The 18,448-nt window shown below is 43.7% G+C and overlaps 1 protein-coding gene across 3 annotated transcripts in view; it reads right to left on the bottom strand.

Moving 5' to 3' along the window:
- The window catches only part of cops8 (COP9 signalosome subunit 8), a 51,490-nt gene extending 33,299 nt beyond the window's left edge, over window positions 1–18,191 (bottom strand). The window contains exons 1-3 of one of the 3 annotated variants that reach the window (XM_038788348.1): window positions 18,022–18,191; window positions 12,207–12,277; window positions 862–910 (exon numbers count right to left, since the gene is read on the bottom strand). In XM_038788348.1, the coding sequence (XP_038644276.1) occupies window positions 862–910; window positions 12,207–12,277; window positions 18,022–18,099 (198 nt within the window). In that variant the 5' untranslated portion in view covers window positions 18,100–18,191. The remainder of the gene's footprint in view (window positions 1–861; window positions 911–12,206; window positions 12,278–18,021) is intronic. The other 2 variants (XM_038788340.1, XM_038788343.1) reach the window with 2 other exon arrangements.
- Between the last annotated feature and the right edge of the window lie 257 nt (window positions 18,192–18,448).

The raw sequence follows: 18,448 nt of genomic DNA, 5'->3' as shown, positions 1-18,448 counted from the left end.
GTTTGGTTTGGGCTTTTGGGGGTGGGAGCTGAGTACAAAAGGAGGGGGTGGAGGGAGCGGCATGGAGAATAGTAAATGGTTTACTGTTGCTGTTTGCTTGTTTCTGTATACATTTGAAAATACCTCCACTAAAATATTTTTTAAAAACTAAAAAAAAGATTTCCAAAAGAATGTCACAGGTCCTGCGTGGTAATTATTTTCTGGATTTGGTTCATAGTGTTAAAACCTATGGAATGTTGTTTTCGGGGAGGTGTGTTCTATGAGTTTAGGAAAGTAGATTTGGATTGGGAGGATTATTTAAGTATACTGCCTGGGTAATTGCAAATGTTGTCTGTACAGTTGCTTTTCTTGTGTGTTTTAAAGTTTAAATAAACGTTTTGTTATTTGAATAATTTAAAACAATTTCCTCACCGGATTTCATCTCCGCACATTTTTCCAAATCCTAAAAAAAAAGGTCAAGAACCAGCTTTCCAAGTTTCCCCGTCTAGAATTTGGGATGCCCTTGCATTGAACAGCAGCGAGGTTCATGCACTGGAATAAAAATCTGGTATCAGTAATAGAGTCCAATTTGGGGAGAAAACGTGTTGTGTTTTATCTCCCCATCTGGCAGATTTGTGACTCCATACCTACAACTACATTGGGCACGGTGGCTCATCATAATTTTGTCAAAGCAATTAGATGTGGGTAACAAAAGCTCTTGCCAGCGACACCCACATCCCAAGAATTAAAACTATAATTTGCCATAGTTGTCTTCAACAGATGCAACACCCTATTCTATCAATGGTATATCATGCTTCTGAAGCAAACAGCAGCATAGAAAGCTATGTTCTTAAAACCATGTTCTTAAAACCATATACTCACAGTTTTGATGGCTTGAGGTATTCTCTTCCAGAGATACCGCGCAGTATTCCTACAATAATAAATGGAAACACCATTCCAACGGATGTAACAATTTCAGTCATTATAGCATTAGGATTGTCAAAATATCAAACAAACAAGCAAATTCTAAGAGATTTCATTGTGTCTCTGAATCAGACACATAAAAACATAACCATTTTCATTTTGATTCAAAAGCCATTGCAGCTTCAGAGGCAAAGATTAGCAGAGGGAATAAAGGGAATGAAGACCACTTTGTGGTCCAAACAGCATGCAGTTCTGTTTTTTAAGCCATTAGGAAGTGAGTTGAGAGGAGCTTGAAGCTATTTTAGATGGAATTCTTTAAGGGAAAAGAGTAAAATTTCACCTGGACACACAAGAAATTGGACTGCAATCCAGGTCTAGGTGGTGAAATACAGAACTGGCAGCCTTCAAAGGTAATAAATTACTTCAAATTCACTAAAGACTATATACTCTAAAAATGGTGATGCACTTCAGTTACACGGATAAATGGGCAAAGCTCTGACTCTTCTCAGAGACGATTGAGAAGAGATTTAACAGAAACATACAAAATCATGAGGAGTCTAGACAGAGTAGATAGGATGGAGCTGTGCCAATGGCCGCAGGTGAGAGCCAGCGGATACAGAGTTAAGCGAATGGCAAAAGAACCAAAAGCAATACGAGGAAGGACTTTTGAAATATCAAATGATAAGGATCCAGAACACATGCCTGAGAATGTGGCTGAGACAGATTTAATAGGGACTTTCAAAGAAAATTAGGTTGTAAATTACGGGGTTTTGTGCAAAAGGCGAGTGGGACTGTTCTTGTAGAGTCGGCATGGTCACACATGGCGGCATGGCCTCCTTCTGTGTTGTAAGCATTCTAAGATTTTCCAGTAGCATTTTAATTCACTCTGCCAGTTTCAGGTGTAGCAGTCTAGACTGTGGCTGAAGTCAAAGGATATCATCTGCTTCCGTTCAATCCTATAGTACAAAGTGCCCTCTCCCTTGTTTTATTACTATCTAAATTGCTTGGTTACAAGGAGGGCATCTTTGATTTAGATGGTGGCATTAACAGGGCATAGATGCTTTACCTTGAGACTATTGAGGCAGAAAATAAATTGCACAAGAATATGAAAAGGAAGCCAACGTAAAAGGATTAGAGCAGAGCTCCAGTTAAAAACATGATGGTTGAATAGCTGTCTACCATGCAGCAACAACTACACAGTAATTATACAGCATCTTTAACGCGACAAAACATTCCAAGGTTTTTAGAGGCATTATAAAGCAAAACATGACAACAAGACATGCAAGGAGATATTGGGCAGAATTCTTTCAAACAGCCTCGGTGGGTCTGGTGGTGGGTGGGCAGAGGGCCGGGTCTGGTGGCGGGTGGGCACAGTGGGGCGGGTCTGGTGGGCACACTGGGGCAGAAGCCAGAAAGTTATGAACCCGCCAGGGTAAAATCCCAATTTAATTCTCCCAATGGTGGGTTAATGGCAGGGTCACACTTCCCACTGGAAGGTGTCACAAACAAAATTTGCATCTCATGAATATTCATTAAAACACCTGCTGGCATCAGATCAGGCCTTTCAATCGGTGTCACGCCAGTGGGAATTTATGCCTCCGTCAAACTCCACTGCTAATAAGTGGCGTGCACAAGACGGTCTTCAGTTCACCAGATACTTTGGGGTGAGTGTAGCAACTTTTTGCCATAGTGCTGCGCTGCTCCTGATATGCTGGCACTGAGCAGATCGATTCCTGCCTCCATTCCCATGCCAAGCTGGTCATCATGGACGGCACAGTGCTACTGCATCCATGGACCCTCCTGGGTCACCGACATGAATCAGAACTGTGCTAGGTAGTGGAGAGTACCTCTGTCTCTGGGTGTGTGTGTGTGTGTCTGTGTGTGGCGATGGTGGTGAAAATGAGGACAAGGCAATGTGGAAGAAGCATGAACTTTCGCAATGGCATGCAGTGGGGCAAGGAGGTGCATGAATAAGATGAACATGGAAGGCAGGGGGAAGAGAAGCTGGACCCCAACAAGGCTGCATAAAAATCTCACAAATAACGGGGCAAAGTGTTCAGACACTCTGGATAAATGCGAGATCAATTCTAGACCCACTTGTCCCGGAGTCACAACACAAGCAATAATTTTAGAAAAATATCTTGCAGGTGATGGGTTCGGGGAGGGGAAGGGTTGCTGAAACAAGGAATAGACTTCTTTAGACTGTTAGCCTTTTCATGCTGACAATCTGCAGGGTCTGGTGAAGACAGATGGGCTGAAGTGAGTGATACAAGTGTGCTGGACTGTTATTTAAATATGGCAGCAGGACCTTCAAACCTGTCAGCTGAGGGTGGGTGATCGAATCAGCTGGTAACCTGCTAGGAGAGGAACTCACTTGTAAATAATTAATGAGATTCCAAGCACTGAATCTGTCATGTGATCCTGCTATTCTATGAATAAAATTCCAGTTTAAACTTTGAGCCTAGGTAGCTGAAGACATGGCCACCATTGTTGTACGGATTATAATTGGAGATGCTCAAGAGGCTGGAATGAGAGGTTTTGAAGGGGGATTTGAAAACAAGGGTGAGTAATTTTAAGATTGAGGCTTTGTTTAACCTTGAACCTGGGTTGGTCAGCAAACACTGGTCGATGGGTGAAAGCATTTGGTGCAAGGTAGGACGTGGACAGCAAAGCTTTGGATGACTTCAAGTTTATGGGGAATAGAATGCAGTGAGCTAGAATTGTTTACAAATAATCAAATCTTGAGGTAGCAAAAGAATGGATGAGGATCTCAGCGGAAGTGATGAGGCAGGAGCAGACACAGGCAATATAGAAACAGGCGCTTTTAATGAAGGCAAGGATGCAACAAATCTGGTTCAGTCAGAGACAGCTTCCAAGTAGAGGGATGGAATCGCCAGAGTGGGAGCGGAGTTTGGGGTGAGGACCGACGGCAAGGGGCTTCAATCTTCCCAACGTTTAACTGGAGGAAATTTCTGCTCAACCACAATGTCAGAATTGGGAAATCTGACAATTTGGAGACAGGGAAGGGGTTGAGAAATGCGGTGGAGGTGGAATTAGGTGTCATCAACGTAGAAAGCAATGTTCTTTCAGATCATGACTTGTGGATGAGAAATAGGTGGGCTCCAAGGTTAGATCTTTGGAGTGGCACCAGAGGTAACTGCAGGAATGGGAAGAGAAGTTATTGACGGTGATTCACTGGCTACAAATGGAATCAGGTGAATACAGCGGGGAGGTGTTGGAGGTGGATAGTGGCATTAACTATATCAAAGGCTGTGAATAAATTAAGAAGGACAAGGAGATATATTCTGCCTTTATGACAGTTACAAAAGAATGGTTTCAATACTTTGGCAGGGTAAGAACCTGAATATAGGGATTGAAAAATGGGAGTTATGAGAAAGGCAGACAGGAATTTGAAAGGCACCAATACAAAGAGAAACTTTGAGAAAGGGAGGTGACAATGGGATGGCAGTAGTAAGGATGGAGAAGTCAAGCACGATTTTTTGAGGGGGGGAGCTGTAATGGTGGAGAGACAAGACAGAACCCGAGGAGAGAGAACAGTCAACAATGTCAAATAACATGAGAATCAAGAAGGGTTAGTTGATCAACAGTTTAGAGGGGACAAGGATGGGAGAGTAGGGGGCACATCTCATGATCAAGATGAGCCCTGAGAGGGCATGAGAGGAAATGGATGAAAATCTAAGGAAGGAAATAAGCTCAGAGAGGGGGCAGAGGGATGGGGTAAGAGGGAAAAGCCTTAAAGTAAGTTGGCATGGGATAATGGAAGGGTGGTAAGTGATCAAATGGGTCTAAATCTAGGTGATAAAGTAATCTACTTGTTCGTGCAGAGGGTGGTGTGAGATAGAGGAATGGGGTTTAAGAATGTGGTCTAGAATACAGAAAAGCAGTTGCTTCACCAGGCTGATCCTAGAAGAGTAAGGAATTTCGCAGACAAGAGTACGACCCAATGGTACTTTGTCTGGTCTTGCCAGATTTGACACAAAATGACCAGAGCATGTATCCCCCATGTTTGGTCAACTCTGTGTCCACTGAATTAAACAGCTTAGGCGCAAGGGCCACATCAGGGGACACGACCAGGCTGAGAGAGACTAATGGTTTAAATGAGGACCAGGGTATCAAAGCTGTGAATGCAGTCGAGCAGATCAGTTGGCGCAGAAATATCACAGTGAATAACAGGCTAAAGGGTTGACAACTGGGAATTTCAAAGTGCAGTTCTAAGTGAATAGGGAGAAACGTTCCCAGGGGCAGATGCAGCAACAAGTAGGGCTATGAGGCAAATGCAGGTTATGGTTGAAGAGCGATTCAAGGAAGTGATCAAAGATATCTGATCCTATGAATGATACTCTGGGAGTAGTAAGGCCAGGCGAGATAACATGTTCAAGCTGGTGGTTGTGAATATGGGTTGTGGGGTTTGCAAAGGATCCTCCTGTTAATCCTGGGTTGTCCCTTGTTTTCCTTTTCAATATCTGTTGTTTTGTGTTATTACAATTTGGTCCATAGCTGATTAATAGTTTTAAGGGCAAGCAGCTTGCCTTTAATTTTAAAACAGAAATGTCCAGCAGGAAGTTCTGTTTTGTCCGACGTCAGTGATGATACATTTTGATGGACTACTTGGCTGGTGGCCAATGAGGCATAATGTCCCATAAGCGGGGTTCTTCTCGAGCACAGGCAGTGATTGGTCGAGCTTTTCTCTGGAATGTTCCTTCATCTGTTGGCCTTTAGTTTAGTTTTGCTCTGAAACGCGAGGGTCTCAGTCTGGATCTCTCTCGCTCAACTGATGGATTCCGTCCAAAGATCCAAAGTAAATACTTTTCTCTCTGCAAGAAAATCCAGTCTAGCAGCAGCTGACGGCAAGACCAGTTGTGTAAAAACTCTTTTGAAAATCTTGTGTGGTGGAAACTGTGTTCTTATCCCAGAAAGGCTGTTGGTCGTTTTGGTGGACTTGGAAACAAGAAAGAATTAAAACAAGCCTGAGGCAGATCTTTTGAGTGAAGGCCCATGGTAATGCAAGTTAACATGACTCCCCAGAGGGAATCCTGCAACCAGAGAGTACTGACTGAATACACCCGCCAGGGATCATCTCTAACCATACACTGGTGGTTTTGATCCATAAGCATCCTGGGAAGAGTGCCTGCAAAAACAACCTCAACATCCAAAACAACTTCGCTCATCTCTCTCTTTCCACCTTAACTCTTATTTTCTACCCCTCCCTCTGTGTGTGTCTGTCCTGTGTGCGTTTGGGTAGAGGGTGGGATGGTAATGCGGGGGAAGAGAGAGAGAGCGGGGGGGAAGCTGGGGGGGGGGGGGGGGGGGAGGAGAAGGAGTAGATTAGCTGGCCATTATTCTGTTATAATTATTGCATATCTCAACTTTGTTCCTGTTATAAATAAACTGTTTTTGTGTTCAACTTTAAAACCTGGTGGCTACAGCGTATTGAGCAGTCAAGGTTCAAAGATTCTGCAAACCGTGTACAAATTATTGGTTAATTCACTTTTGTTGGGACTCGGGGGCTTGGGGGGCCGGAATTAACCAGGCACCCATTCAGGGTGTTGGAACATAAATTGGGGGCTCGTCCGGGATCTTGGAACGTTAGACGGTGAATGTGGGTTACAGTGTAAATGAAAAAGAGACACCAGGTTTATAGTGATATAACAGAATGGCTCTGGAAGCTGCCAAGTTTTTTCTTCAGGTGGAAGACTTAACTCTGGTTTATTTAGAGGGGCTTTGCAAAGATCCACTAATCGAATTGGCAGAGAAATTAAAACTGGCTATACCAATTAAAGCGAAGAAGGCAGAGGTAATTGAAGCGATTGCTAAACATTTAAATTTGATGGAGCATACGGGAGCCGACGAGATCATGTAGCATCAGGAACGTCTTCTGGTGGGGAAATTGAGATGGAGAGTTTAGCTGCAGTTAGAACATGAAAGGGGATTAAAACAAATAGAAATGCAGCAAAAATAAAAGGAAATAGAGATGGAAATTAGGAGAGGAACAAGAAAATGAGAGAAAAGAAAGAGAAAGAGGGAGAGAGAACAAAAAGGGTGAAGAAAAGGAGAGAGCCTTCTAGCTTAAGGTACTGGAAATAGGTTGGAAGCTGCCAGAATTTGGAGGGAAGCTTAGTTCAAGAACGGAACTTAGTGGTGATATGTTTAAATTTATACAGGCTCTTCCAAAATTTGAAGAGGAGGAAGTAGTAACATTCTTTAGGGCTTTCAAGCAAATAGAATCCAAATGGAGTGGACAAAAGCAAAGGGGACTGGGCAGGCACAGGAAATTTTTCCCACCTGTTAAAACAGGAGCCTAAAGATTATGAGACAGTTAAAAAAAAGGCTATTTTAGATGCATACGAATTTGTTGCCGAAGCATATAGACAAAAATGTTAGAATTTAGCTGGGACAGACATATTCAGAATTCGAAAGGATTAAGCAGAACAATTTTAATAGTTGGGTACGAGCTTTAGAAGTTAAAAAAACCTTTGAGGCTCTGAAAGAAGTCATTCTCTTAAAAGGAGTTTAAGAATTCCTTATCTTCTATAGTAAGAACCCATGTTGAGGACCAGAGGGTACAAACTGCCAGGTAAGCAGCAATTATGGCTCACAATTATGAGCTAATTCATAATCTAAGCCTTTGTTCCATCATCCCCAGAATTTTGAAAAGGAAAGGAAGTGGGAGAGTGAGAGAAAGGCAGGTAGTTAAGGTAGAGAATGGATGGCCGAGAAGGCTCGGAGATCTCCATCAGACCAGAAATCAAGGTACTGCGGGTGGAAGTGAGACTTGCAAACCCAGACATCACCACTGTAACAAGGTGTGACATGGTCGTTCAGCATGTTGGGTTCATAGGGAGGATTCTGAAAACAAAGACTTCAGTGTTAACTGGATTTAAGAGAACAGAGGTGAACACTGCTGTGGAGCAGGTGTGAAGACTGAGATGGGCAGCACGGTAACACAGTGGGTAGCACTATTGCTTCACAGCGCCAGGGTCACAGGTTCGATTCCCGTATTGGGTCATTGTCTGGGTGGAGTCTGCACATTCTCCCTGTGTCTGTGTGAGTTTCCTACAGGTGCTCCGGGTTCGTCCCACAAGTCCCGAAAGACGTGCTGTTAGGTGAATTGCACATTCTGAATTATTCCTGTGTACCCGAATAGGCACCAGGTTATCCCTGGTGCTGTGCAGCAACAGTGTGAACCACTGTGCTACCGTACCACCCCAAATGACAGTGATAGTGAACTAGATTGTGAGCATTCTCAGGCCGAAGGCAACCATAAGAATGAAGAATAAGACGAGAGTCTTGACTTCGATTTCAGTTCTGATTATGAGGTAATGGTAAACAGTTGCTACCAAATAAACTCAACACTAACCAACCTGGAAGGGTCAGGAAAGGGGTTCAAAAATGGAACCCTGTACAGCTTGTTCACGATTGACAACGTAATGTTGGGGGAAACCTATACACACCTTCAGAAAAGTATAATCTTACATAAGTGCAAAAGTAATAATTCACCACTATAAATTTGCATCTAATTGGGTTGGCACTGCATGGAGGTTGTGAAAAGAACATGTTGCATAAACACTGAAAGACTACCGAAAAAAGTTGACAAAACCTGCATCCTGCAATCAGGACAAACAAGAACACAAAATTTTACACAATCATACCAATTTACACTATAGGAGGAAACGGTACTGATTGTTGGCAAGCTGACTCTCGTTTGGCCAAGGCATTGCCATAGAGAAAACAATAAGGATGCCCAAGTTCCCAGGTAATTCAAACAAGGAGCAAGGCTTGAACATATTCCTTTTATTTGCAGAGAGTGGTTCTCTGGATGAATGTACGTTACTTCTAGCAAGCATAAATGAACAACATTAAGAGCTTGACTGCTTATCTTAATTGGTTGTGCGGTTGTATTTTTAAATAAATTTAGATTATCTAATTATTTTTCTATCCCAAGTAAGGGGCAATTTAGCATGGCCAATTCACCTATCCTACACATATTTGGGTTGTGGGCTTGGGACCAACGCAAACACGGGGAGAATGTGCAAAGTCCACACGGATAGTGACTGGGGGTCAGGATCGAACCCGGGTCCTCGGTGCCGTGAGGCAGCAGTGTTAACCACGGTGCCACTATGCCACCCTATCTTAATTGGTTGTTAGTGTGGCTTTGAGCACACTCAGGATTGTTCAGCAAGTGCTGCCCAAGTGCAGAAACACATTTAACAGCACAGGATTTGTTTTGGGTTTCGCAACTGCGGGCTGGCTGAATATGGTGTAGCCACCTAAGATGGACACTGGGCTAACAAAATGGAGAACTGCTAAGACTGTAGGGAGAAAACAGTTTTAGCCAGGACAAGCAGTCTGCAAAGGCTAATTAGCATTCTGCACGTAGCAAAACTGGTTTATGGCCAGGTGGAAGATCTCAACCAAAGGTGTAAATAGCAAAACGCTTTGCATAGTAATGAGGCAATCCAGATCTGGGCACACACAATAGCAACATTTGGGTTTGAATGGATACTTTGATTGGACGCCCAGACGAAACGGCACCAGAAGTATCTATCACAAAAGACCCTAGAGACCGCCCCACCCATCGAGAAGAGACCCTCAGATTGGGGGATTTGTAAGACATTGATTGGGAAATGATCCAATCGATACATAGCAGGTAAAGGCCCGCCCAGAAAAGGCACGGACATTGGGGGCCCTATAAAGATAGACCCCGCACATGGTTCTGTCTGTTTTGCTCCGGCTCCGCTGTTTTTGTGCTCCGGCTTGGACTGCTGTTTTGACTCCGGCCCAGATCTGCTGTTGTATCCTGACTCCGACTCCAGCCGTTGATCCTGTCTTCCATCACCAGCCGTTGAGCACCAGCCATCGTTCAGTAAGTGCCAAAACGACGCTCGCTACGTGAACCCGTACGCCTTCTTAACAACCCTTTCAACCTGGGTGGCAACTTTCAGGGATCTATGGACATGAACACCCAGATTATTCCTTTCCAGATGATTATACATCATATCTCTTATAAACCTTTCCAATACTTTGCCCACAACAGAAGTACGGCTCACTGGTCTATAGTTACTGGGATTGTCTCTACTCCCCTTCTTGAACAAGGGGACAACATTTGCTATCCTCAAGTCTTCTGGCACTATTCTTTAAGACAAAGATGACTTAAAGATCAAAGCCAAAGGCTCAGCAATCTCCTCCCTAGCTTCCCAGAGAATCCTAGGATAAATCCCATCCGGCCCATGGGACTTATCTGTTTTCACACTTTCCAGAATCGCTAACACCTCCTCCTTATGAACCTCAAGCCCGTCTAGTGTAGTAGCCTGTATCTCAGTATTCTAAACGACAACTTTGTCTTTTTCCTGTGTGAATACAGACGAAAAATACTCATTTAGCACCTCTCCTATCTCCTCGGACTCCACGCACAACTTCCCACTACTGTCCTTGACTGGCCCTACTCTTACCTTAGTCATTCTTTTATTCCTGACATATCTATAGAAAGCTTTAGGGTTATCCTTGATCCTACCTACCAAAGACTTCTCATGTCCTCGCCTGGCTCTTCTTAGCTCTCTCTTTAGAGCCTTCCTAACTAACTTGTAGCTCTCAAGCACCCTAACTGAACCATCACGTCTCAACTTTACATAAGCCTCCTTTTTCCTCTTGACAAGTGTTTCAACTGCTTTAGTAACCCATGGTTCCCTCGCTCGACCACTTCCTCCCTGCCTAACCGGTACATACTTATCAAGGACACGCAGTAGCTGTTCCTTGAACATGCTCCACACTTCCATTGTGCCCATCCCCTGCAGTTTTCCTCTCCAGCCAATGCATCCTAAGTCTTGCCTCATCGCATCATAATTGCCTTTCCTCCAGCTATAACTCTTGCCCTGCGGTGTATACCTATCCCTTTCCATCGTTAAAGTAAACGTAATCGAATTGTGGTCACTATCACCAAAATGGTCAAGGTTGGGAATGCAGGTTGTGGACTCACTACCTGCACTCTTCTCCTCCTCATTACTCTGTGAAATGCGGCCCATTGTCTTTGTTAATCTAAGTGCTTTGGCAACTTAAGCCAAGAGAAGCTCTGGTTGTTTCTAGCCAAGATCTAACCAATTGCATAATGGAATCATGAGCAAATGCAACTGACCGATCTTTATCTTAAACAGTGCAACACAGTTATGTTTCAGCACCCATTGATTCTGCATAGACATGCTTGAGGATGTAACTAACCATAAACCAAAGCACTAGATTTTATATCCAGGTTCAAATAGGCAGCAAGCTCTTCAAGATCAGAAAATTCCAAACAAGGATCAAATTTAAGGAAAAACTTATCTGAACTCCCAACTTTCAGACAACTGCACATTTCTCACCTACAAACAACAAAATCTCCAGGACATAACAAACCTCTTGAGATTCGCTGTAAAATAACAGTGCAGTAATCAACTACATATACATGCAAATCGCATGTTTGACTTGCTTCACATCGGACACCAATGTCTGTTATAGTCATCAGCAATTGATAAGATTACAAGCTTCTGGAGAAAAATTGAATCATAGAAATACTGCAATATTGAAACACTAGAGGTGTAGTTACTTAGCCTACATCAAAATCAGCAGCTAACTGAGGTCAGAAATACCTGCAACATTCTCCAATTAGGTCAGTAAATGTTTACCAATATACTAGATGCACCTCAAATTATTGCCACCAATATGGCTCAATAATCTCAGCACACAAAACCCAAATTATACAGCCTAAATTTAGATAGACAAAGTTTGCAATACTATGCACAGTAGCATGGTGGTTAACATAAATGCTTCACAGCTCTAGGGTCCCAGGTTCGATTCCCGGCTGGGCCACTGTCTGTGCGGAGTCTGCACGTCCTCCCCGTGTGTGCGTGGGTTTCCTCCGGGTGCTCCGGTTTCCTCCCACAGTCCAAAGATGTGCGGGTTAGGTGGATTGGCCATGCTAAATTGCCCGTAGTGTCCTAAAAAAGTAAGGTTAGGGGGGGGGTTGTTGGGTTACGGGTATATGGTTGAATACGTGGGTTTGAGTAGGGTGATCATTGCTCGGCACAACATCGAGGGCCGAAGGGCCTGTTCTGTGCTGTACTGTTCTATGTTCTATGTACAATAAGAAATTATGCAAAGCATTTTCATTAGCCACCATGATATTTTACTGAAATCTTAATGATATTGAATTTTGATCATTTATTTAATTCTGATGGACATGCATAGAAATTATATATGCAGAGAAATTATACAGATTTTTGTGTGGCATTAGCTCTTCACTCATTACTCACATATCATTGTGTAGGAGATATAAAGCAAGCAGCTGGGCATAAACTTGTGGTGTTGCTATTCCACCAGGTGCCTGCAAATTAAACATAAAATGTGTGTTAACACCACTCAAAATAAAACAAAACCACATCTAGTAAGGAGTCCCTAATGTTGACATGAATCTCACCAAGGGTGAATCATCAGCTCCGGGATGCTGCAGTTTCTATAGCGTAAATTCCTCAAGCTTCGCAAATTCCTCGAAGTTGATTTCTTCAAGAATGAAAGTAGCCAGTACTTTACAAGTATTCAAAGCAAAAAGATTTTACTTATCAATTACAAATTCTACACAGTATTTTCACTTGCCTTATTGATTATTTGATGGCTAATGCTCAATTTAAGTTAGACGCTTTTTTAAAAAACGGATGTTGTCATCTGCTATAAGGATAATTGTTCCTTCACCTGTTCCATATGCGGTAAAATGGTCAATGCCCTGAATCTTAGGCCCGACACATAAGTGGACACTTTAAATTCAGAATTGGACATTACAATTAAACCACAGACAGGCCTGATGGGAACTCCCAACAGCCGAGTTTGAATATACTGGACAGAGACAGTCAAGCCAGGGCTTGTCCTGTAATGAGGAGATGGAGATAATCAGCCCTATTCAGACAGATAGATTTTTGTTGTTACCCAGATGCAGCCAGACTTTCCGACACCTAGATTTCCTGCCATTCTATGGGATACGGCTACGTGCAGACAATTAACCTGAGGATGGACCTTTGGGGGAGGGAGGGAGAGAGAGAGTTCCTGGTATCCTGCAGAATGTAATCAGCAACTCCATTGGGTGTTACAACCCCCACCCAGTGACCTGATTGGCTGAGGGCCATGGAAACCTCTGGAAGGATGCGAAGAGGGATTAAGAGACACGCAGAGATCCTCCTCAGCGAAGACTCGACACGTAGACAACAGAGATGAATCGATGGCAGACCAGAGAACGGATGGAAGAGGCATGCAAGATCGACCTTCACAGAATATGGCCGAGACTGAGGCTCAGATGGACGCGCAGCTCGATCAAGTTGATCGGCAGGGGTAGAATCTTGGGCAGATAATATTTGAGATAATTTGGGAGAATAACTGTTTTGTGTTTGTGAATAAATTTGGATTGAATTGTGAACCTGTGTTTGTTCCTTGTTCATCTCGCAAATGAGGGAACCTGGGTAAAACGTTTTCCTAATAAACTGGTCGAAGTGTTTGATAATTTACAGACAACAGACTAATATGCTGAGCCAGTATCAGAGGTTCCACATGTTGCACAGTATCAATTTTCACGTCTAGATTAGGGCCCATGGGGAGGAATAAAAGTGACTCCCTTGCTGACTGCAACCAGTTTCTTTGTGAATTTACTGAGGATCACTGTATTTTATCAATGTCTGTACTTCATTTGTGTGCTGATTGCAATGAAACTAGTCTGGCAGGCTTGAGTTTAAAACACAAAGGAGTTTGTTTTATTGCGTTAAAAACTCACATTGAGGTAAGGATATAAAAATATTTTTTTTAAATGCATCCAAGTCTCTACCTTTGCACAAACACCCACAAATACAATCATGCAGGGTTGGAAGTTACTTTCTTAACTTCAATGCATAGTTCAATGCAAAAATAAAAAATATAGCGAGTTCACTGTTTGAGATCTTTGCTGGCACCTGTGGTTGTGACAGAATTTTCTCCATGCTGGTCTTGAAGTTCTAGGAGTTGAAGTCAGGACACAGGGCGGAATTCTCCCATCGGGAGAAACAGCCGACGCCGGAGTGAAACCCGGAGTGTTTCACTCCGGCATCTGAGGCCGCTCCTCGCCCCCTATTTTCCCCCGGGGGGGGGGGCCTAGGAGCGGCGGTGCGTGAATTTTGCATGCGCGGCTGCCATCTTCTCCTCCGCTGCCCTGCAAGACATGGCGGCTTGATCTTGCGGGGCGGCGGAGGGAAAAGAGTGCGTCTTTTAGAGACGCCGGGCCGACGATCGGTGGGCACCGATCGCGGGCCAGACATCTGCTGAGCACGCCCATGGTGCTCGATCCTCCCTCCGCCCCCCCCCACAGGCCCCACACTCACCGGTCGCGTGCTGTTCACGCTGGCAGCGGCCAGGTGTGGTTGGCGTTGGCATGAACCGGTCAGGTTCGACAGGCCGCTCGGCACATCCGGGCCGGAGAATCGCCGGTCGCCGTGAGAAACGGCGAGCGGCGATTCTCCAAGCGGCCTGTCGCATTTGGGGTGGGAGAATCGTGGGGGGTGCCAGGGCGGCGTGGCGTGATGCGCCTGGCCTTCCCGCGATTCTCCCCCCTGGCGTGGGGTGCGGAGAATTGTGCCCAGTCTTTAAAAAAAACACAATCCATGCTAGTTGGCAGCGCTGAGCACCCCATCCATTGCCTGAAACATTCACTCCTTTCACACTGTCAACAGTGTGTACTGTATTAATGATGCACTGCAGCAACTCACCAATGGAGTGCTTCAAGACAACAACTCACCATCAACTTCTCAAAGGCAGTTTAGGATGAGCAACAAATGCTGGCCTTGCCAGTGATACTCATCCCATGATAGGGATTTTAAAATTTTGTATCTTTTTGCAGGCTGAGTCCATCTCACATTCGCACGTTGCAAATTTTCATCATCTGTTTCCTTATCTAAATCAGGGGTGCCTACTGACTCCAGATTACTTTGACATTTATCGGAACATGATTTACCAATCTTGCCATCCTCCCTTTCAAACATGTCGCACAATATAGGCCTTTAGCACTGGTCTATGAACAAAAAGAAGAAAAATGCACCAATGACATTTTGCACTCTACTATCCCCTAAAGGGTGTTAGTAAAGCACACTCCGCCATTTAATGAGATCATGGCTGATCTTCTACTTCAACACCATTTTCTCTCTCTCTCAACCTATGTCCACCTGAGAACTCAACAATGGTCAATTTCATATCTCTCACCACCACCCTGGCTGACACCCACTAAGTCAGCACAGCTCCTGATTATCTAATCCTTCTGTATTCATTTTTGTCTGATTACACTGGTGTAGAGCATTTTGCGATAATTTGCTACATTACAATGCTTTCTAAATGAAAGCTATTGAGTAATGTCTTTCTATTGAGCTTCTGTGCTGTACTGTTCTATGTTCTATGTTCATATATTGGACCTGGTTCTTAACCATTAGTTTTTAACCATTATTCCAGTTGTCCGGTTTAATAACCCTCTCAAATTCAAAAGTTCACACTGCACATGCGCTGCTTGGGTGCATATGCAGAAAGCACAAAATAAGCATGTGTCAGCTCCACGCATGTGCAATGTGCAAAAAGACGCAATGTGCATGTGTAGTAGATAGAAAGCACACACTATACATGTGCCAAGTGCACGATGAGCTAAAGGCGTGCGGTCAATTGGGAATGAGTTCCTGGTCGACCAGTCAACGATTGTCAATGTGGTCTAAATCATTAACTTAGATTGTAAACAGTTGAGGCCCCAGTGCTGATCCTCACAGCATTCCACTAGTCATGCCTTCCAACTTAAAAATGCCCCATTCATCCCTCCTGTCTATTTGTATTCATTAACCAATCCTCTATCCATATCAACATATTATTTGTAACTCCATACACACTTATCTTGCATATTAGCCTTTATGTGGCACCTTCTTCAATGCTCCAGGTTCCCCTTTATCTACTTACTAGATATACCCTCAAAATGTTGGAATACATTTGTCAAATAGATTCCCCTTTCATAAAACTATATTGATTTTGGTCACACTATGAATTTCTAGGAGTATTAAAGCTTAAGACTAGATTCCAGCATTTTGTCCATAATTAATGTCAGGCTATCAAGGCTGTGGTTCCTTGTTTTCTTTGTCCGTTCTTCAACACCAATATTACATTTGTTAACTTACAATACGCTGAGACCATTCTAGAAGGTAAGTCATTTTTAAAACCCTTAAAAATCATAGAATAGTTTGGCAGGTACCACAAGGCTGTGTACTTAGCCACCTACTGTACTCCCTGTGCGCACAAGACTGCGTGGCAAAATTTGGTTCTAACTCCATCTACCAGTTTGCTGATGACACGACCATAGTGGGTCGGATCTCGAATAACAATGAATCAGAATACAGGAGGGAGATAAAGAACTCAGTGGAGTGGTGCAACAACAACAATCTATCCCTCAATGCCAGGAACAACTAAAGAGCTGGTCATTGACTTCAGGAAGCAAAGTACAGCACACATTCCTGTCAGCATCAATGGGGCCGAGGTGATGATGGTTAACAGCTTCAAATTCCTAGGAGTGCACATCACCAAAACTTTGTCCTGATCCAGCCACATCGACGCTACCACCAAGAAATCACAACAGCACCTATACTTCCTCAGGAAACTAAGGAAATTCAACATGTCCCACTGACTCTTATCAACTTTTACAGATGCACCATTGAAAGCATCCTATCTGGCTGCATCACAGCCTGGTATGGCAACTGCTCGGCCCAAGACCGCAAGAGCCTTTAGAGAGTCATGAACACAGCCCGGTCCATCACACAAACCTGCCTGCCATCCATTGAGTCTATCTACACTTCCCGCTGCCTTAGGAATGCAGGCAACATAATCAAAGACCCCTCCCATCCAGTTGACTCACTCTTCCAACTTCTTCCATCGGGCAGGAGATTAAAAAAGTCTGAGAACATGCACGAACAGATTCAAAAACAGCATCATCCCTGCTGTTACCAGACTCCTAAACAACCCTCTTATGAACTGATCTGACTAATACTACACTCCTGTATGCTTCACCCGATGCCGGTGCCCATGTATTTGCATTGTGGACCTTTTATGTATTTTCTTTTTATATTATTTTATTTTCATGTACCAGCTGCTTGCAGAAAAATACATTTCATTGTACACCGGTACACGTGACAATAAATAAATCCAACTGCAGAACTCAAAATAAAATTTACCCTAATAAAGCTCTGGGAAATAGTCCTCTAACTTTTAACCAGATATGGAAAAGCACTGTTAGTTGGCAAATAAATTAACTTCAGCAATTCATATGCAACAGTGTAAGAAATTGGTAATGTCATACAAAAATAGTTACACCCCAATTTCTGTGTTCTCTCTCTCACATATCCCGCTGTCTTGGGAAAGTGGGCAGCATAATCAAAGACCCCTCCCACCCAGGTTATTCTCTCTTCCATCGGGCAGGAGATCAAAAGTCTGAGAATAAGCACCAACAGGTTCAAAAACAGCTTCTTCCCCACTGTTACCAGACTCCTGAACGACCCTCTTATGGACTGAACTGATCTCTTCACACATCTTCTCTATTGAGTAATACTACATCCTTATGCTTCACCTGATGCCTGTGTCTATGTATTTACATTGTATATTTATGTAGCCCTATGTTGTCCATGTATGATCTGTCTGATTGTACGCAGAACAATAATTTTCACTGTACCTTGGTACACATATGACCATAATTAAATCAAATCTCCCTTTACCCAATTCTGGGCAACTGAATTGGTTAATGCCTATTTCCTTCGTGAATCATACCGGAGACAACTTTCTGACACCTGTCTGTTTGCATAAGTTCCTCCACTCATCTATCATGGTTCATTTTTCCTCGCCCCCCCGTTCGCCTGTCAATGACTGATAAATATAACCGGATTTTCTATCTACCCATTCAGAAACTATCTGTGTATTATATACATGTGTGTGTAATACATGGACAGACGGCCAGCCGATCGGACTGTACACTCCGGTCTGTCAGTATCAGTCAACCCCCTCCCCCCCCATCAAATCTATCAGACCCGGCTCCCTCCGCCCTACCTCCAGCTCCTGGATCTCACATTGCTCCAGCAGTTTGCTGAATCCCACCGAGTTTTCCGCCATCACCGCAGTGGGCATCTTCCGAACCTCACTCCCTTCCCGCACTTCCGCTGCCGGGCTACAGGTCAGAGGTCACAAAGCCCGGGCCCGCAGCTCCAGCTCCTCAGCGCCGCCCTGGTGGCCGGGAGGAGTTTATGCACCGAAACATAGCAGCTGTTGGTTCAGTCTCTGCAAGTTGATCTGACGCAACCTTTGGAGTGCCAGTTCATATCGTTATAACCAATTTAAATATACCGCCAGTGACACAATGCTTATGTAGTACATTGTATATATTGTGTTCCCCTATTATGTATTCTCATGTATTTTCTTGAATTCTGTTTAATTCCCTTTTCTTCCCATGTACTGAATGATCTGTTGAGCTGCTTGC

The sequence above is a fragment of the Scyliorhinus canicula genome, chromosome 2, assembly GCF_902713615.1.
Source record: "Scyliorhinus canicula chromosome 2, sScyCan1.1, whole genome shotgun sequence".
NCBI lineage: Eukaryota > Metazoa > Chordata > Chondrichthyes > Carcharhiniformes > Scyliorhinidae > Scyliorhinus > Scyliorhinus canicula.
Note: the sequence above shows the minus strand (reverse complement) of the source record. Positions and strands in the feature narration are given on the sequence as shown.